At 39.8% G+C, this 21933-nt stretch overlaps 1 protein-coding gene across 1 annotated transcript in view; it reads left to right on the top strand.

Moving 5' to 3' along the window:
* The first annotated feature begins 1797 nt into the window (after nucleotides 1–1797).
* The window catches only part of UFL1 (UFM1 specific ligase 1), a 67439-nt gene continuing 47303 nt past the window's right edge, over nucleotides 1798–21933 (top strand). The window contains exons 1-6 of the mRNA XM_068985014.1: nucleotides 1798–1905; nucleotides 3070–3215; nucleotides 4573–4601; nucleotides 17723–17820; nucleotides 18343–18457; nucleotides 20647–20777. Coding sequence (XP_068841115.1) covers nucleotides 1829–1905; nucleotides 3070–3215; nucleotides 4573–4601; nucleotides 17723–17820; nucleotides 18343–18457; nucleotides 20647–20777 — 596 coding nt within the window. The 5' untranslated portion in view covers nucleotides 1798–1828. The remainder of the gene's footprint in view (nucleotides 1906–3069; nucleotides 3216–4572; nucleotides 4602–17722; nucleotides 17821–18342; nucleotides 18458–20646; nucleotides 20778–21933) is intronic.

Genomic DNA, 21933 nt, shown 5'->3' with positions numbered 1-21933 from the left:
GGCCTCCCTGTCATCACCAACTCCCGGAGTTCACTCAGACTCACATCCATCGAGTCAGTGATGCCATCCAACCATCTCATCCTCTGTCCTCCCCTTCTCCTCCTGCCCCCAATCCATCCCAGCATCAAGCATTTTCCAATGAGTCAACTCTTCGCATGAGGTGGACAAAGTACTGGAGCTTCAGCTTTAGCATCATTCCTTCCAAAGAAATCCCAGGGCTGATCTCCTTCAGAATGGACTGGTTGGATCTCCTTGCAGTCAGTCCAAGGGACTCTCAAGAGTCTTCTCCAACACCACAGTTCAAAAGCATCAATTCTTCGGTGCTCAGCTTTCTTCACAGTCCAACTCTCACATCCATACATGACCACAGGAAAAACCATAGCCTTGACTAGACGGACTCTTGTTGGCAAAGTAATGTCTCTGCTTTTCAACATGCTACCTAGGTTGGTCATAACTTTTCTTCCAAGGAGTAAGCATCTTTTAATTTCATGGCTGCAATCACCATCTGCAGTGATTTTGGAGCCCCAAAAAATAAAGTCTGACACTGTTTCCACTGTTTCCCCATCTATTTCCCATGACGTGATGGGACCAGATGCCATGATCTTCGTTTTCTGAATGTTGAGCTTTAAGCCAACTTTTTCACCCTCCACTTTCACTTTCATCAAGAGGCTTTTTAGTTCCTCTTCACTTTCTGCCATAAGGGTGGTGTCATCTGCATATCTGAGGTTATTGATATTTTTCCTGGCAATCTTGATTTCAGCTTGTGCTTCTTCCAGCCCAATTTTAATTAAATAGCTTCTATCTATTAAATATCTATTAAATATCTACCTAGTGACTATCCTTTTAGGCAGCACAAGCTGTCCCTACAAATTACAGTTTTGAATTGAGCACCGAATAATTGATTGTTTGAACTGTGGTGTTGGAGAAGACTCTTGAGAGTTTTTGAGAGTCCCCTTGAGAGGATTGCAAGGAGATCAAATCAGTCAATTCTAAAGGAAATCTGTCCTGAATATTCATCGGAATGACTGATGCTGAAGTTGAAGCTCCAATACTTTGGCCAACTTATGTAAAGAACTGACTCATTGGAAAAGACCCTGATGCTGGGAAAGATTGAAGGCAAGAGGAGAATGGGACAGCAGAGGATGAGATGGTTGGATGGCATCACCGACTGGATGGACATGAGTTTCAGTAAGCTCTGGGAGCTGGGAAGGATAGGGAAGTCTGGCATTCTGCAGTCCGTGGAGTCATAGAGTCAGACACGGCTGAGCTACTGACCTAAAAATATTATTGGGTTAGTCAAAACCTTCTTTCAGGTTTTCCCGTAAGATGTTAAGGGAAAATCCAAAGGAACTCTGTGACCCATAGCATGATTCCCTACGCAAATCGAACTGCCCTACGTTAACAGAGAAGAGATAATGATAACTGCAGGTTGGGGCACAACCCTCAAATAAATCAAATAGAGGGCAGGGAAGGAAAAAAAACAAGAGTGGTTAACTTGATTATCACCGCGCCAAAATATTAGGAATAATGCAAACAAAGACTTGAAGTAACACTTTATCAACTTGGCTTTCTGGCAGACGAGTACAGAGACGAGGCCTGGCTCTCCGCAGCCGCGCAAGGATCTCACAGCCCAGGACAAACCTCCGACGCGGGGAGGGCGGGGCTGCGGCTTTTCTGGCCCCGCCCCCTCCGGCGCAAGTCGCGCACGTCCCGTAGCTGCGTCGCGGAGAGTCTGTTGTCCCTCCGCGCGGCCCGTTCCGCCTCGGCTCCAGCGGCCTTTGGGCTGACGTGTCTGTGGTTCGTCGGCGGCTGGGCGAATAGGGCCGAGATGGCGGACGCCTGGGAAGAGATTAGGCGTTTGGCGGCAGACTTTCAGCGGGCGCAGTTCGCAGAGGCCACGCAAAGGTGCCTGACCCTCCCTCTCCGTTTGTGGAGTCCTAAATAGCCTCGGGTGGCCACTCCGGGATCAGAGGCTGCAAACCCCAGGCCCTGAACCCCGGACCTTCCCATCCCCTATCAGCGTTCCCGCCCCCTCCCTTCCTGCCAGAGGCTGGAGTGCGGTTTCCGAAATAGTTCTCGATGGGGAAGACCTAGAACATTCCTTCCCACTCCCTTCAAGCCCCAGCCAGGTGCAGGCGAGGCCACCCCACCTCGACGGCTGGGGCGGGTGACACTCCTAAGACTATCCCTCTGATCCTTGCTTAACTGTTATCAAGTCCTTGAAGCTTCATTGCCTATTATACACTTCCTGACTTAGAGCTTGAAAGGAGAGGCTAACCCCAAGGTACAGTATTTTGCAAATACTATGTTGACTCCGTAAACATTTTGCCTTCTTGTTCACCAGTGTAGGTATGGTAGGCCAGAGCCTTACTTCCATCTGTCATTTTTAGGGACTCCAGTCACTTGACGTTTTGGGGGGTGTGTCCTGAAAAAGCCCCCTAAATTGGCTTTACACCTTTATGGAACACATATAATGCTAATAGAACCCTTTTTTATCTGTTGGCTGCTTCTTGCCTTGTTCCTTCTGGAGCTAAAGACTTTAATCCTCTGATGCTGTGTTTTGTATCACTGCTAGCAAACGAGGACACTTAAGTGTTTGTGTAACTATCAGTTGCAAATTATGGTTGCCATGGCCTAGCCAGGTGTCCTGCTTACAAAGCTTATAGATAGGAGTGAGACAACTGTGCATTTAATAAAATAAATTTTTTTTTAACTGAAGCGAAAGTGAAAATTGAACCAAAAGTAGGACGTGTTTTTTCTTCTACTTGAATTACATGTCCTTACTTTTCTATTCAGATTTGAAGATTAGAAGCATGCGTGAAAGAGCAAACTCGAAATCTACAGTAGATTTGTAACAATGAACTACATAATTTAAGTTAATGTAAACCTATTTATGCCCTAGAATTTTAAAAAATGTATTGAATTAGTATTACACGAAAAAAGATACAGATGCTGTAATATAGAACCTAATGACTGTCCAAACCTTTTCAAAACCCATTGTCATACATCTCCATAAACATATTGAGCACTGGATGTAACATTCATTTTTAAAACTTTTGTTTCCCTCAGATTGTCAGAGCGAAACTGCATTGAGATTGTGAATAAATTGATTGCTCAGAAACAGCTAGAAGTAGTTCACACACTTGATGGAAAGGAATATATTACTCCAGCCCAAATTAGTAAAGAAATGAGAGATGAGCTACATGTTCGAGGTGGTAAGTAATTCCTTAGTTTTTTCTTCTTGTTCTTCGGAAAGGGGCCTGGGCATCACCTTTCAAATGATAAATCATAAATGATTTGGAGGTTATAGGATACCCTTCTCAATTGTTAATATGATAATCAGCCTTAATACTTTAAAACAGATTTTGGTGAACATTATATAATTTAAATGAAGTCAAATATTGTCACTTTACAAAATCGCATTTTTTATTTTGAGTTATGTGTTCTGTTTGTGAATTAGCTGTTTCTTTTCACAGTTCTTGAATTTATTGGGTGACTCGGGTGGACTTAGCTGTCTGTTATCAGGTGATAATTATGAAAAGGGAACAGAGCTTTTAAATTACAGATCATTGAAAAGCAAGACTGCAGTACCATGTCTTTTTTAAATTTTGTTTGCAAATTACAAAATAATTTAGTATGGTGTTATATCAGATTGTAGGAAAAGCTACTACAAACACAAAGTTTTTGTTTCCATTGCCTTTTTGAAATATGAAGAAATTACTGAGCAAATTTAAATACTGTTTGATTAAAATAGATGCATCTGTGAAAACAACTTGTTAGATGTTATTAGATATACCCTAGGTGTTTGTTTTTTATCTTAGTGCATAGTCCTAATAAAATACTAGTTATAATTTGAAATGCTTAACAGATATTCTTTAGCTAATAAATGATAACCTACCAGTTTCAAATAATTGAAAATAATTTATCTGAATTTTGTTGTTAATAATGTCTTTGGTCACAGTAGATAAATTGTGAAGGGATGAAAATAACCCTCATTGGTCTGCCCAACTCAGTATCAGCTGATGCTGGTTATTGGTTTGATAGGACAAATGGAACTTTGAAAACAAGCTCTCCTCTATATTTTAGCCATGGATATTTATTATGCTAATAATTTATCTTTGAAGACGTTAATTACTGTGGCCCTGTTGGTAAAGAATCCACCTGCAATGCAGGACACCCTGGTTTGATCCCTGGGTCAGGAAGATCCGCTGGAGAAGGGAACAGTTTCCCACTCCAGTATTCTTGGGCTTCCCTGGTAGCTCAGATGGTAAAGAATCCGCCTGCAATGCAGAAGACCTGGGTTCAAGCCCTCCCTTGGGAGAAACAGCTACCCACTCCAGTATTCTGGCCTGGAGAGTTCCATGGACAGAGAAGTCTGGTAGGCTACAGTCTGGCGGGTCACAAAGAGTCGGTCACAACTGAGCGACTCTCACTTTTCACTTTCATTGTGTGCATTGCAGAAAGATTTATGTTTTGGATCTTGAAATGTCCAAAACATGAATCTGTTGGAATTTGCAGTTTGGGGCTGGTATGTACTTACTGATAACTTAAATGAATGTCTTTTCTTTAAAGGTCGAGTAAACATCGTTGATCTGCAACAGGTAAATTTCAGCTTTATAACAGTTTTTACTTTGATTTCTCAACTTTTTATGTTACTAATTTTTTCAATGCCTTAAGTAGCCACTTGATATTGGTATCATATTGTGTTTGTGAAGAAATAATTATATGACAATCACTGATACATTTAATCAGTTTAACAAGTTTTTCTTTCTCAGTTGACTTGCTTACACTTTATTCTTTACAAAATAAACTCATAGTCACCATTTTATGTAATTATAGAGTTTATGTAATTTTGAGAGAAAAATCACTAGTTTCATGGTGACTTGTTTTTAGTATGTGGAAGTTAAACCTAGAAGATATTTTTAGAAAATACAAGTGTATGTGTCATCAGTAAGGGTTTTGTTGTTGTTCAGTGTCCAACCTCTGAACAATTCTTTGCTACCTTGTGGACTGCAGCATGACAGGCCTCCCTGTCCCTTACCATCTCCTGAAGTTCACCCAAGTTCATGTCCGTTGAATCGATGATGCCATCCAACTGTCTCATACTCTTCTGCCCTTTCTCCTTTTGCCTCAGTCTCTCTCATCATCAGGGTCTTTTCTAATGAGTCAGCTCTTCGCATCACGTGGCCAAAGTATTGGAGGTTTAGCTTCAGCATCAGTCCTTCCAAAGAATTTTCAGGGTTGATTTCCCTTAGGCTTAACTGGTTGGATCTCCTTGCTGTCCAAGGGACTCTCAGGAGTCTTCTCCAACACCACAATTCAAAAGCATCAGTGCTTCGGCATTCAGCCTTCTTTTCCAACTCTTAACATCTGTACATGACTACTGAAAAGACCATAGCTTTGAGTATGCAGACCTTTGTCACTGTATAGGTTTGTCATAGCCTTCCTTCCAAGAAGCAAACATCTTCTAATTTCATGGCTGCAGTCACCATCTGCAGTGATTTTGGAGCCCAGGAAGAAAAAAATCTGTCACTGCTTCTACTTTTTCTCCTTCTATTTGCCAGGAAGGAATGGGACCGGATGTTATGACCTTAGTTTTCTTTAATGTTGAGTTTTAAGTCAGCTTTTTCACTCTCCTCCTTCACCCTCATCAAGAGGCTCTTTAGTTCCTCTTTACTTTCTGCCATTAGAGTAATATTATCTGCATATCTGAGGTTGTTGATAATTTCTCCTGGGAGTCTTGATTCCATTTTGTAACTCATCCTGCTCAGCATTTCGCTGATGTACTTTGCATACAGTTAAATAAACAGGCTGACATATACAGCCTTGTTATACTCCTTTCCCAGTTTTGAACCAGTCAGTTGTTCCATACAAGATTCTAACTGTTGACTTTGGCCACATACAGGTTTCTCAGGAGACAGGTAAGATGGTCTAGTAGTCCTATCTCTTTAAGAATTTTCCACAGTTCGTTGTGATCCACACAGTCAAAGGCTTCTGTGTAGTCAATGAAACAGGTAGATGTTTTTCTGGAATTCCCTTGCTTTCTCTATGATTCAGTGAATGTTGGCAATTTGATCTCTGGTTCCTCTGCCTTTTCTAAACTCATCTTGGACATCTGGAAGTTCTTGATTCAAATACGGCTGAAGCGTACCTTGAAGGATTTTGAGCGTAACCTTACTAGCTCAAGGAAGTAAGCGCAATTGTCTGATAGTTTGAACATTCTTTAGCACTGCCTTTCTTTGGAATTTGAATGAAAACTGACCTTTTCCAGTCTTATGGCCACTGCTGGGTTTTCCAAATTGCTGACATATTGAGTGCAGCACTTTAACACCATCATCTTTTAGTATTTTAAATAGCTTATCTGAAATTCTGTCACTTCCACTATTTTTTTTGGTAGTAATGTTTGCTAAGGCCTACTTGACTTCACACTCTAGGATGTCTGACTCTAGGTGAGTGACCACACCATAGTGATTATCTGTGTCATCAAGACCTTTTTTGTACAGTTCTTCTGTGTATGCTTGCCACTAATCTCTTCTGCTTCTGTTAATTCTTTATCGTTTCTGCCCTTTATCATGCCCATCCTTGCATGAAATACTCCTTTGATGTCTGCAATTATCTTGGAGATATCTAATCCTTCCTATTCTGTTGTTTTCTTCTGTTTCTTTGCATTGTTCATTGAAGGCCTTCTTATCTCTCTTTGCTATTCTCTGGAACTCTGCATTCAGTTGGATATATCTTTCCCTTTCTCCACTGCTTTTCACATCTCTTTCCTCAGTTACTTGTAATGTTTCCTCAGACAGCCACTTTGCCTTCTTGCATTTCTTTTTCTTTCAGATAGTTTTGGTCATTACCTCCTGTACAGTGTTATAAAGCTCTGTCCATAGTTCTTCAGGCATTCTGTCTACCAAATATAAGCCCTAGAATCTATTCATCACCTTTACTGAATAATCATAGGGGATTTGATTAAGGTCGTACCTGAATGGCCTAGTGGTTTCCCCTACTTTCTTTTAGTTCAAACCTGAATTTTGCTGTAAGAAGCTGATGATCTGAGCCTCAGTCAGCTTCAGGTCTTGTTTTTGCAGACTATATAGAGCTTCTCCATCTTTGGCTACAAAGAATGTAATCAGTCTGATTTTGGTATTGATCATATAGTAATGTCCACGTGTAGAGTTGTCTCTTGTGTTGGTGAAAACGGGTGTTTGCTATGACCAGTGAATTCTCTTAGCAAAGCTCTGCTAGTGTTTTCCCTCCTTCATTTTGTATTCCAAGGCCAAATTTGCCTGTTATTCCACGTATTTCTTGACTTCCTACTTTTGCATTCCAGTCCCGTATAATGAAAAGTACATCTTTTTTTGGTGTTAGTTCTAGAAGGTCTTGTAGGTCTTCATAGAATGATTCCACTTCAGCTTCTTTGGCATTACTCGTTGGGGCATAGACTTTGATTACTGTGATATTGGAAACAAACTGAGATCATTCTGTTGTTTTGGAGATTGCACACAAGTACTGCATTTTAGACTCTTGTTGATTATGAGGGCTTTTCCATTTCTTTAGAATTCTTGCCCACAGTGGTGGATATAATGGTCATCTGAATTAAATTTGCCCGTTCCCATCCATGTTAGTTCACTAATTACAAAGATGTTGATGTTCACTCTTGCCATTTCTTGGTTGACCACATATAATTTACCTTCATTCATGGACCTACTTGCCAGGTTCCTATGCAATATTATTCTTTACAGCACTGGACTTTACTTTCACCACCAGACACATCCACAGCTGAGCATTGTTTCTGCTTTGGCCCAGCTGCTTCATTCATTCTGGAGCTATCAGTCTGGGGTAATTGCCCTCTGGTCTACCCCAGTAACATATTGGACACCTTCCAACCTTGGGGACTCATCTTCTGATATTGTATCTTTTTGCCTTTTTCTATTGTTCATGGGGTTCTCACGGCGAGAATACTGGAGTGGTTTGCCACTTCCTCCTCCAGTGGACCACATTTTGTCAGAACTCTCCAACATAACCCATCTGTCTTGGGTGGCCCTGCAGGGCATAGCTCGTAGGTTGATTGAGTTTGACAAGCCCCTTCACCTTGACAAAGCTGTGATCCATTAGGGTGCATCAGTAAGGTACACTACACTATATGCAGGAAACTGGCCATTTTTGAGTAAAAATAGGTTTAATTTCTTATTTTTTCAAAAATTTTTATTTTTTTTCAGGGTATAGTTGATTTATAATTCTTTTTTAGACTCCTTTCCCACATGGGTTATTATTACAGAACACTGGATACTATTCCCTGTGCTATATGGTAGGTCCTTGTTAATTATTTTCTACATAGTAGTGTGTATCAGTTCAGTTCACTCGCTCAGTCATGTCCAGCTCTTTGTGATCCTGTGGACTGCAGCACACCAGGCCTCCCTATCCATCACCAACTCCTGGAGTTTACTAAAACTCATGTCCATTGAGTCAGTGATGCCAACCAACTAAACTATCTCATCCTCTGTCATCCCCTTCTCTTCCTGCCTTCAATCTTTTCCAGTATCAGGGTCTTTTCAAATGAGTCAGCTCTTCTATCAGGGGGCCAAACTATTGGAGTTTCAGCTTCAACATCAGTCCCTCCAGTGAATATTAAGGACTAATTTCCTTTAGGATGGATTAGTTAGATCTCCTTGCAGTCCAAGGGACTCTCAAGAGTCTTCTCCAACACCACAGTTCAACAGCATCAGTTCTTCAGCACTCAGCATTCTTTATACTCCAACTCTCACATGCATACATGACTACTGGAAAAAGCGTAGCCTTGACTAGACAGACCTTTGTTGGCAAAATAATGTCTCTGCTTTTTAATATGCTGTCTAGGTTGGTCATAGCTTTTCTTCCAAGGAGCAAGCGTTTTTTAATTTCATGGCTGCAATCACCATCTGCAGTGATTTTGGAGCCCCTCAAATATAAAGTCTGCTACTGTTTCCACTGTTTCCCCATTTATTTGCCATGAAGTGATGGGACCGGATGCCATGATCTTCGTTTTCTGAATGTTCAGCTTTAAACCAACTTTCTCACTCTCCTCTTTCACTTTCATCAAGAGGCTTTTTAGTTCTTCTTTGCTTTCTGCCATAAAGGTGGTGTCATCTCTATGTCTGAGGTTGTTGATATTTCTCCTGGCAGTTTGATTCCAGCTTGTACTTCATCCAGCCCAGCATTTCTCATGATGTACTCTGCATATAAGTTAAATAAGCAGGGTGACAGTGTACAGCCTTGATGTCCTTTTCCTGTTTGGAGCTGGTCTGTTCTACCATGTCCAGTTCTAACTGTTGCTTCCTGACCTGCATACAGATTTCTCAAGAGGCAGGGCAGGTATTCAGGTATTCCCATCTCTTTCAGAATTTTCCAGTTTATTGTGATCCACACAGTCAAAGGGTTTGGCATAATCAGTAAAGCAGAAATAAATGTTTTTCTAGAACTCCCTTGCTTCTTTGATGATCCAGCAGATGTTGGCAACTTGATTTCTGGTTCCTCAGCATTTTCTAAAACCAGCTTGAACATCTGGAAGTTCACGGTTCATGTATTGTTGAAGCCTGGCTTGGAGAATTTTGAACATTACTTTACTAGCATGTGAGATGAGTGCAATTGTGCGGTAGTTTGAGCATTCTTTAGCATTGCCTTTTTTTGGATTGGGGTGAAAACTGACCTTTTGCAGTCCTGTGGCCACTGCTGAGTTTTCCAAATTTGCTCGCATATAAGCGCAGCACTCTCACAGCATCATCTTTTAGGATTTGAAATAGCTCAACTGGAATTCCATCATCTCCACTAGCTTTATGCATAGTGATGCTTTCTCAGGCCCACTTGACTTCACATTCCAGGATGTCTGGCTCTAGGTTGGTGATCACACCATCGTGATTACCTGGGTCGTGAAGATCGTTTTTGTACGGTTCTTCTGTGTATTCTTGCCACCTCTTCTTATTATCTTATGCTTCTGTTAGGTTCATCCCTGCTGTCCTTTATTGAGCCCATCATTTTCTTGAAGATATCTCTAGTCTTTTCGATTGTATTGTTTTCCTCTCCTTCTTTGCACTGAGCACTGTGGAAAGCTTTCTTATCTCTCCTTGCTATTCTTTGGAACTCTGCATTCAAATGGGTATATCTTTCCTTTTCTCCTTTACTTTTCGCTTCTCTTCTATTTCACTCTCTTTTAATGGCTGAGTAATATTCAACTCTATATATGTACCACATCTTGTATATTTATTCCTTTGTGAGTGGACATTTAGGTTATTTCCATGTCTTACTTGTTGTAAATAGTGCCGCAGTGAACATTGGGGTGAATGTATCTTTTCAAAATACGCTTTCCTCCAGATGTATGCCCAGGAGTGAGATTACTGGACCATGTGGTAATTATATTTTTAGTTTTTTAAGAAACTTCGTACTGTTCACTGTAATGGTTATACCAGTTTTACATTCCCACCAACAGTGTTAGGAGGGTTCCCTTTTCTCCACACGCTGTCCAGTATGTATTGTTTGGAGACCTTCAGATGATGGCTTTTCTGATTGGTGTGAGGTTATAACTGATTGTAGTTTTGATTTGCATTTCTCTAATAATTAGTGATGTTGAGCATATTTTCATGTTTTTTGACCATCTGCATTGTCTAATTCAATGAAACCATGAACCATGCCATGTAGGGCCACCCAAAATGGATGGGTCGTGGTGGAGAGTTCTGACAAAACGTGGTCCACTGGAGAAGGGAATGGCAAACCACTTCAGTATCTTTGCCTTGAGAACCCCATGAACAGTATGAAAAGGCAAAAAGATAGGACACTGAAAGATGAACTCCTCAGGTTGGTAGGTGCCGAATATACTACTGGAAAACAATGGAGAAATAACTGCAGAAAGAATGAAGAGATGGAGCCAAAGCTAAAATAGCACCCAGTTGTGGATGTGACTGGTGCTGGAAGTAAAGACCGATGCTGTAAAGAACAATATTGCATAGGAACCTGGAATGTTAGGTCCATGAATCAAGGTAAATTGAAAGTGGTCAAACAGGAGATGGCAAGCGTGAACATAGACATCTTAGGAATCAGAATGCTCTCTGTTCGTTTCCAAGGCAAACCATTCAATATCATAGTAATCCAAGTCTATGCCCCAACTAGAAATGCTAAATAAGCTGAAGTGGAACGGTTCTGTGAAGACCTACATGACCTTCTAGAACTGACACCAAAAAAGATGTCCTTTTCATTATAGGGGACTGGAATGCAAGAATAGGAAGTCAAGAGATACCTGGAGTAACAGGCAAATTTGGCCTTGGAATACAAAATGAAGCAGGGCAGAGGCTAACAGAGTTTTGCCTAGAGAACGCACTGGTCATATCAAACATCCTCTTCCAGCGACACGAAAGAAGCCTCTACCATGGACATTACCAGATGGTCAATACCAAACTTAGGTTGATTATATTCTTTGCAGCCAAAGATGGAGAAGCTCTATACAGTCAGCAAGAACAAGACTGGGAGCTGACTGTGGCACAGATCATGAATTCTTTATTGCCAAATTCAGACTGAAATGGAAGAAAGTAGGGAAAACGAATAGACCACTCAGGTATGACATAAACCAAATTGCTTAATGATTATACAGTGGAAGTGACAAATAGATTCCAGGGATTAGATCTGATAGAGTGCCTGAAGAACTATGGACAGAGATTCATGACATGGTACAGGAGACAGGGAGCAAGACCATCTCCAAAAAAAGAAATGCAAAAAGGCAAAATGGCTGTGTGACGAGGCCTTTCAAATAGTTGAGAAAAGAAGAGAAGCTAAAGGCAAAGGAGGAAAAAAAAATGATATACCCATTTGAATTCAGAGTTCCAAAGAATAGCAAGGAGTGATAAGAAAGCCTTCCTCAGTGATCAGTGCAAAGAAATAGAGGAAAACAACAGAATGGGAAAGACTAGAGAGCTCTTCAAGAAAATTAGAAATACCAGGGAAACATTTCATGCAAAGATGGCCTCAATAAAGGACAGAAATGGTGTGGACCTAATAGAAGCAGAAGATAGTAAGAAGAGGTGGCAAGAATGCACAGAAGAACTATACGAAAACGATCTTTGTAACCCAGGTAACTATGATGGTGTGATCACTCACTAGAGCCAGACTTCCTGGAATGTGAAGTCAAGTGGGCCTTAGAAAGCATAACTGCAAACAAAGCCAGTGGAGGTGATGGAATTCCAGTTGAACTATTTCAAATCCTAAACAGTGATGCTGTGAAAGTCCTGCACTCAGTGTGTCAGTAATTTTGGAAAACTCAGCAGTGGCCACAGGACTGGAAAAGGTCAGTTTTCATCCCAGTCCCAAAGAAAGCCTATGCTAAAGAATTCAATATACCACACAGTTGCACTCATCTCACACTCTAGGAAGTTACTGCTCAAAATCCTCAAAGCTAGGCTTCAACAGTATGTGAACTGTGAACTTCCAGACGTTCAAGCTGGATTTAGAAAATGCAGAGGAACCAGAAATCAAATTGCCAACATCCACTGGATCATCAGAAAAGCAAGAGAGTTCTTGAAAAACATCTACTTCTGCTTTATTGACTATGCCAAAGCTTTTGACTCTGTGGATCACAACAAACTGGAATATTCTGAAAGATGGGAATACCAGACCACCTGACCTGCCTCCTGAGAAATCTGTATGCAGGTCAAGAAGCAACATTTAGAACTACACATGGTTCCAAATCAGGAAAGGAGTACGTCAAGGCTTTATATTGTCACCCTGCTTATTTAACTTATATGCAGAGAACATCATATGAAATGCTGGGCTGGATGAAGCACAAGCTGGAATCAAGATTGCTGGGAGAAATATCAATAACCTCAGATAAGCAAATGACACCACCCTTATGGCAGAAAGTGAAGAAGAACTAAAGAACTGCTTGATGAAAGTGAAAGAGGAGAGGGAAAAAGTCAGCTTAAAGCTGAACATTCAGAAAACTAAAGTCATGGCATGCAGTCCCAACACTTCATGGCAAATAGATGGGGAAACAGTGGCTGATTTTATTTTAGGGGGCTCCAGAATCACTGCAGATTGTGACTAAGCCATGAAATTAAAAGACTTGGAAGAAAAGGTGTGAGCAACCTAGACATATTAAAAAGTAGAGACATTACTTTGCCAACAAAGGTCCATCTAGTCAAGGCTAACTGTTGCTTCGTGACCTGCATGCAGATTTCTCAAGAGGCAGGTCAGGTGGACTGGTATTCCCATCTGTTAAGAATTTTCCACAGTTTGTTGTGATCCACACAGTCAAAGGCTTTGAAATAGTCAATAAAGCAGAAATAGATGTTTTTCTGGAACTCTCTTGTTTTTTTGATGACCCAACGGATGTGGCAATTTGACCTCTTTCCTATGGGCTCTATGGTAACATTAATGGTGAACTACAAGGGAGACCTTCCCAACCTGATGTGCTGCCAGGGCCCTGGTCCCTGTGGTGAGCCCCTGCCAACCCATGCCTCCACAGGAGACCAACCCTAGCAGGTAATTTTGGTTCAGTCACCTGCTGGGTCACTGCTGCTTTCCTCTGGGTATTGGTGCCTGCAAGATTTTGTTTGTGCCCTTCAAGATTAGAGTCTCTGTTTCCCTCAGTCCTGTGGAAGTCATGCAAACAAATTCCCACTGGCCTTCAAGGCCAGATTTCCTGGGGGTTCCCGTTCCTTTTGTCAGATCCCCAGGCTGGGAAGCCTGGTGTGGGGTTCAGAAGCTTCACAACAATGAGAATACTTCTTTGATATTATTGTTCTCCAGTTTGTGGGTCACCCACCCCACAGAAATGGAATTTTATTTTACAGTGATTGTGCCCCCTCCTACCATCTTGCTGTGGCTTCTTCTTTGTCTTTGGACATGGCGTATCTTATTTGGTGGGTTCTAGCATTCTCCTGTCAATGGTTGATCAACAGCTAGTTGCAGTTCTTGTGGTGTTGCAGGAGGAGATGAGTACACATCCTGCTACTCCGCCATCTTGAACTGAACAGCACTGATCTTAGTTTTTTGAATGTTGAGTTTTAAGCCAGGTTTTTCACTCTCCTCTTTCACTTTCATCAGGAGGCTCTTTAGTACCTCTTCACTTTCTGCCATTAGGGTGATATCATCTGCATATCTGTGGGTGTTGATATTTCCCCCAGAAACATTGATTCCTACTTGTGATTCATCTAGCTCAGCATTTCACATGGTGTGTTCTGCATATAAGTTAAATAAGCAGGATCACTGTATACAACCTTGATGTACTCCTTTCCCAATTTTGAACCAGTCACTTGCTCCATGTAAGGTTCTAACTGTTGACCTGCACACAGGTTTCTCAGGAGGCAGGTAAGGTGGTCTGGTATTCACATCTCTTTCAAGAATTCTCCACAATTTGTTATGATCCACACAGATTAACTTCAGCAATATTATCCAAAGACAAAGACACGTACTGGAGACATACATAAATCCAGACTAACAGAGATCTCACAGTTTCTGCTCAAGGTTTAAAATGCCTCTTTGCATTTTTTTTTTTTAACCTTTGCTTGAAGTTCTACTAATTAATCCAAGGGCAAAGTCCCAGGAAAAGTGGGCTGTGTTTGTATCTCAAGGACATAGTAAGAGTTAACTTCAGGCTTTCTTCTAGGCGTGTTTTCTCTCAAAGTCAGAATTCCAAAGGAAAAAAAGTATTTTAACAAGCTTACTTTCTCTAATTGCCTATACAAAAGAACCAGTTTTGTTGAGAAGTGTCTGTTTTAAGTCTTCCACCTACTTTTTGATTGGCTTGTTTATTTTTCTTAAGTAAGCTGCATGAGTTGCTTTTATATTTTGGAACTTTAACCCTAAGAAAACCATAATTCAAAAAGATACATGTACCCCAGTGTTTATTACAGCACTGTTTACAGTAGCTAGGACATGGAAGCAACCTAGATGTCCATCGACAGATGAACGGATAAAGAAGTTTTGGTACATATTAACAATGAAATGTTACTCAGCCATGAAAAGGAATGCATTTGAGTCAGTTATAGTGAGGTGGATATACCTGTAGCCTGTTATACAGAGTGAAGTACATTATTAATGCATATATGTGGAATCTAGAAAAGTGATACTGATGAACCTGTTTGGAGGGCAGGAATAGAGATGCAGACATAGAGAAAATACTTGTGGACAGAGTTGGGGAAGGAGAGGTGGGACAGATTGAGAGAGAAGCATGAAACATTTTTATGCATTACCATGTGTAAAATAGATAGCTAACAGGAAGTTGCTGTGTAACACAGGGAACCCAAAGTGGTACTCTATGACAGCCTAGAGGGATGGGATGGAGTTGGAGGAGGTTCAAGAGGGAGGGGAACATATGTATGCTTATGACTGATTCATATTGTTGTATGGCAGAAGCCAACACAATATTGTAAAGCAATTATCCTCCAATTAAAAACAAATTTAAGAAAGAACCAATTTTGCAATGTCAAAAGAGTTTTAACCAGTTTTCTCTGGAATCTAAAGAATATTGTGGTTTCACAGTGTCAAAAATTATCTTTTTTTGTATTCATAGTTATATAGCTAAAATTTAGACCAAATCGTGCTTAAACTGACACTAATAAGAGGGGCAGACTGGCTGATAAAATGTTGTCCCAGGGGTACCATCAGTGGTGTTTATAACTGAAAGTGGACAGAAAGAACAAAAAAACTTAGTGTCCTAGGAGCGTTTTCAAGGGGTGTTTCTTTGGGTTTAGGAGATCCTCCCATGTTGTATAACCTGCAACCGAGAACAGCGCTCCTAGAAATGAAGTCCAGCATCCTGGAAACATTACTAGGAGGCACCTGTAAGGGATTCATAACATCCTTTGAATTACCTTTGATCTTTATGCTGATGGGCTTTGGAGCATCCTCTACTCCCTCACTGGTTTCTAACCAGACATCTCTGGTCAGCTTTGGTTCCTTTCAAGGTGCTCTCCCTCCCTGCCTATGGTGGACATTTGAACCAGTGCAAAGCAGTTGCCAAGTTTTCCCTTAAGCCTTTATAGACAACATATCTCCCCTGTGTCCTATAACAAGATTTCCTGTATACTCCTCAGGATTGAGTATTTATAAAATTTATGTTGTGATCTACTGAGAATTGGCCAGACTCACTAGGCTGTCCATAGCAGTGTATGGGTTGCCAAAGCCTGGGGTCAGGGTGAGGGGAGCAGCTGAGAAGTAAAAGGAAAAACTCTTGGAGGAATTGGAGTTGAGAAGCATAATTATTTCAGATGTGTGTAACAAAGATAAGACCTCAGGGAACCTGAGCATTCAGCCTGATGAAGACAGCACTGGCAGTTTAGAAATAAAAAGCAAAAGATCTTTTCCCAGGAGGATGTTGAACATATGTAGTGAAAAACAGGCCCTTCTGTGCAAGATAAGTAGGAAAAAAAGGCACAATCCAAAGGAGAAGCAAGGAAGATAGTGCACGCAGAGATCTCTTGCCATAGTTGAGCGAGACCTGCAAATTACCTTGGCAGCAATCTGAATCATGGCACCAGATGATGTTGCCAAGTGAGAGGACCTTGGTTCTTTTTCTTCTTCAGAGAAAGAATTCCACAAAGAGACATTTTAAAGCAGACACAGAATTTATTGGAAGCACAGTACATGCAAAGAGAACAAAGAAGCAGTCTATTTAAAACAAAGCAGAAATACACACACAGGAAAGAGTGTGGGTGTCCACCCTAATAAGGAGCATCCCAGAGAGGTGATTTAAATCACTTATATGGAAGCAGTTTTTCCTGGGTTTTTTATTTCCTCTGGCCAGTCATCTTTCTTCATTTCCCACCTCAGACTTGACCCGAGATTCTTCCTGATATACTTATGCATCTTTTTGCCAAGATGGATTCTAGCATGGAAGCCTATAGGAGATTGACAGCACCTATTATGGGATAGTGCCCCTCCCTTTTTGACCCCCAAGTCTTTCTACACGTGCAGTCCTAGAGATCCTGACCTCAGGAGTGATAGATGCAGTCATCTTATTTCTTGACTCCAGCAGAGCTCAGCTTCTGCTATTAACTTTATCCTTGAAATGTCTAGGGGAAGCAAAGGTCCAGTTTACTCCACTTGACAATCTCCAGCTGTTCAGCTCAGGGACCCATCTACCTCCTACCTCAGAACCATGAGCCAGGATCTGCTGAGAAACCTCATTCATGACGCTGACAGTGGGTTTGGCTGACTTCTTTGCAAGCCCATGGATCACACCATGGGCTGAGATGTATCAGCAGTCTTGACCCCCTGAGTGCTGGCCTGCAGGGCCTCTCTTGAGTGAGAGAATCAGGGCTGGAATGGTCCTTGGACCAGGAGGCTCCCTATGGGGCATCAGTCCAGCGATTGCTCAGAGGCAGTGGGCAGTTTGGGTCATAGACTCACAGACTCACTGCATGATGTCAGCAGGTCAGGACCTGCTTGTTGCACTGCTTCAGGCGCTCCCTCTTACTCCTGTCTGCCTCCTTGGGGACTAGGTAGGACTCTGGAGGCGAAAAGACCTTTGAAGTTGTGTGATTTTTGTAGTGCAGGTTTTCTTAGCGAGTAAAAGTGTACAGGTTCAGAATTGAAAGTGAATAAGCAATAAGCCCCTAATTGTTTGAGATTTTTTATAATATTTCAAATCAATTTGAAATTCATCTAAGGGGAAGAAAAATTTTTTTTTCAAAGTTCTAAAATATATAATTTCAAATTTAAAAACAATATGAACTTACTACTAATAGAATGTGTACTTGTTTTCCAGGTAATTAATGTGGATCTGACTCATATTGAAAATAGAATTGGTGACATTGTTAAATCAGAAAAACATGTTCAACTAGTATTGGGACAACTGATAGATGAGTAAGTACAATAATTAAGAATACCTTTTTGTGTTTCTTTTTTTGTAAATTTATACTTAAATTTAGAATAACTGTGGCACTACGGCAGTTTTTAGTACTCTTCTAGTACTGATTTTCGTTATTGTACTTAAAAAGTAAGTGCTTACTTGTGTGGAACACTTGGAAATAATATAAACTTTTAATTTTTTCTGTTGTTTTAAAGTAACACAAAACGTAATTTTTATCATTTTTCTTATGTGAGCTTAACTCTGAAAGCAGAATTGTTAAAAAGTCCTAATGAAAATGACTGTAAAATTTTAATTGTTGAAAACAATTTAGCATTTATTTGATTAACCTTCCATTTATTACATTGATAAGAAAAATTTCAAAATATGATTAATGAATGGTGTTTACCTAAACATACCATATTAATTACTTTTGGGGAATGCCTTATTGCAGCAGAAATTAAACATAAAAAGATAGAGGAAAATTATTATTCCTAATTGAGTTTTTCCTTTTTTTTTTTTTTTTAATTTAAACTAAGGAACTATTTGGATCGTTTAGCAGAAGAAGTAAATGATAAATTACAGGAAAGTGGTCAAGTAACCATAGCAGAACTGTGTAAAACCTATGATCTTCCTGGAAACTTTCTGACACAGGTATTTTTTTTCCTTATTGGTATAATTTGTCTTTTCAAGTAAATGCCAAGTTTGAAAGGGTGGGGAAAAACTAGACTTACTATTATTTGTTTTTTTGCAAGCATTTTGACTATTTTCTAGTTTTGACTGTTCTAGCAATATATTTGGGGGATACTTAAACATTGATGGCTCTGATAAGATTGTTTAGAAGTGATTTTAATCTTCCTGAACCCAGAGATACCCTAAACTTAGTAGACTTAAGGTCTTGGTCTGCTTGGATGCAGTAGCAAGTATACCAGAAGTGTACATCTTTATTGAATGCTTCTTTAGCAAGGATATCTTCAGTTCTGATTGCTAGTTATAATTTAAGAAACAGCTGATGAAGATTATAATTTATAAGAGGTGCTACTGGCATCTTGTGTAGTAAAGGTCACAGATGCTGCTGAACATCCTGCAGTGCACAGAGCATCCCTTCCAAATAGAAAATTTTCTTCCGCAAATGTCAATAGTACCAACTTCTTTTGATGTCACTTTTTTTCGTCTAAACTGAGAGCATGATAGGGAGAGGAATTGAAGAATGGTTTATAGTCTCTTAATTTTTGGTACTTGTGTCAATACTCAAATCAGATTATAAGTTAAATTACAATGGTGCCTGAAAATAGAGGCTATTTCCTTGTTTGTTATTTCAGTTTCCTTAAAGTTGTTTAACGTTTTAGAAGTCTGTTTGGAACAGTGGAGGTTAAACAGACCATGATTTGAATTCTGTCTATGACACTGCTTAGTTACTTAGGGTCAGAAAAATTATTTTTATGCCTGTTTGTGCTTCAAGTTACATATCTGAAAATGGGAATAATTGTCTCTCATAGATGTCAGTGAGGTCTCATATACATGGTATATCTGGTGAAATGGCTGGCCTAGAGGAAGTACTCAATAAATGATGGTTTTGTTTATATATTTACTGGAACAAATAAGGGAAAAGCCAAATCATTTTAGGTATACTTTAAGAAAATCCATCTTACAGAAATTACCAAACCATAATTGCATGAGATTAATTTATGATGAAACAGATTTACTCACTCATTTTAAGTGGGTGATTTCTCCTCATTGCATGTAAAATACCATTGAGCATATAGATCTGTTTTACAAAGCATTTCAGGAGACTAAGCTCCTGAGCAAGTATATGTAAATTACAGAAGATAAAATGAGCAAATACATGTAAATCACAGAAGGCAAAAAAAAAAGATATTTTTAGTCAGTTTTACATTAAAATATCAGAACAGATCAAGTGGTTTCTTATTGTGCTGCTGATACATTTTAGAAATATATATGGTTTCTTTTTTCAGTTTTAATTTTTCTCAGTATCATAGGCAGTATTGTAAAAGCTCACTAAGAAGTTGTTTGGGGGACTTCCCTGACAGTCCAGTGGATAAGACTCTGAGCTTCCAATGCTGTGGGCACGGGTTTAATCCTGGCTCACGGAACTAAGATCCTGCATGCCTCATGGGACGGCAAAAAAATAGATCCTTAAAAAAAGTTGTTTGAAAAGCATTTTTCTGTACCATAGAAGTATCAGCCAGGCTGACTCGAGTAGATTTAACTTGTCCTGGAAAGGGAAATACGTCCAAGCTTATTTCATAAACCTGATCCCAGTCATAGTGTAGCTGTGGAGAAATGCCCTCCTCAGGTTACCAAGAAATCAGGTTGTCTGTCAGTATAGATTTATGGACAGAGTTTGTTAATATTTGCATCACAGAGTATAACTTTTCAGGTCTTATATATCTCTAGGTTACAGAATCTTGGGATAATATTTATTTCTCTGTTAGTATTAACAGTTCCATATCGGATCCTCTCCAGGATCCTTGTAAATGTCTTGGTTGTCTGTGTTTCAGGCTGCCTATATCTGGAAAACTGGTTAATCTCTTTTATTTTACCCTATAAATAGGCCTTATTAGCAGGTAGCTGAGTTTTTTAACATATCAGTTATTAGACTCATTCAATTCTTGTTTTCACCATAAGATTATGAAGTTTCCTAGATCCTAAGTCTTCATTTTACTTTATATATCTTGTTAATTCATGCTTGCTGAAATATTTCAATCATAGAATTAATACATCATCAGCATGCAGCATGACTTTAGTAAACTTGTGCAAATGTAAATCTGTAATTTTGTTCTATCATTTTAATAAGAATTTTCATCCATCTTTACCCTCAGGCACTAACTCAGCGATTAGGTAGAATTATTAATGGACACATTGATCTTGATAACAGAGGAGTAATATTTACTGAAGCTTTTGTGTCTAGACATAAAGCACGCATCCGTGGACTGTTCAGTGCTATTACCCGGTAAGCAAGTTTTAAAGTATGTGTGTTTTTACATTTCTTTGATCATTGTTTGCCTTTCTTTTTTTTTTTTTTTCCTTAAATCTTATTCAGGACCCTAGATTATTAAACAGAAGGGGAACTTCCATGAAATAGGAATGGGGATTCCAGACTCTAGAGTGTCCACATTCTCTCCAACCCACATCTCTTTCCTCTACCTTCACCACCCTTAAGATCCCAAATGCACTTCTGCAGAATACTCAGATCGTATATAGTCACTCTGGGATCGTGGAAAGAGCTTGCAGTCAGAAACCCCTGGGTCATAGCTCTATCATATAGTAACCATGTGACCCTGAAGAGGTAAGTTAGTTACCTAACTTCTTTGAGCCTCAGATGGTGCTGGATGACTTTAGAACTCTTTATTAAATAAAATTCTAGTAGTCTAATGAATAACCATTGTACTTTCGAAATCACTTTAACTGAATGTTTGGGGCCTCTGTGACAAACTCCAGCGTGGAATTAAGAAAACCTGCATTCTCAGTTTTCTCTTTTCTCCTGTGTCATTAAATTTATCTCAGTGGTTTTTTTGGTCCCCCAGCATATAAATGTCCAGATTTCTCCATTTTAAAACAATCAAACCTCTCTTAACCCTGGATTCCATTCCATCTACCATCTTGTTTATTCCTTTCCTTAAAGCGAACCATCTCAAATTGATGTCTACAGTTATTGTCTCAGTTTTCTTACCTTCTGTCACTTCTCAGCTTACCCATCTGGCTTCTTCCACTTACACAGCAATGATGTCAGTCTCGTTAAATCTAATGGGTATTTCCTGTCCTTGTTTTACTTGACTTTGTAGCACCATTTAACTCCAATTATATCTTCTTGAAATGTTCTCCTCTCTCTTTTTTTTTTTTTAACACCACACTTTCCTTTCTGCTTAACCTCTTTTGGCTGTGCCTTACAAGTCAGCTTTTCCGGCTCTTCCTCCATTCACTAGTCTTGAAAGTTTTCTTTCAGACCATCTTCTCTTCTCAGTCCTGCACTACCCGCATAGGTGCTTTTACTTTTAAGTTCCAGACACGTACAACTTGTACAGTATCTCCATTAAAGTGTTTTACAAGTGCCTCAAATTCAACGTATTTAAACTAACTCACTGTCTTGAGCTGTCCCACTCCTCATG

Source organism: Capricornis sumatraensis, chromosome 13, assembly GCF_032405125.1.
Source record: "Capricornis sumatraensis isolate serow.1 chromosome 13, serow.2, whole genome shotgun sequence".
Classification (NCBI taxonomy): Eukaryota; Metazoa; Chordata; class Mammalia; order Artiodactyla; family Bovidae; genus Capricornis; species Capricornis sumatraensis.
This window is presented reverse-complemented; position numbering and strand designations above follow the sequence as displayed.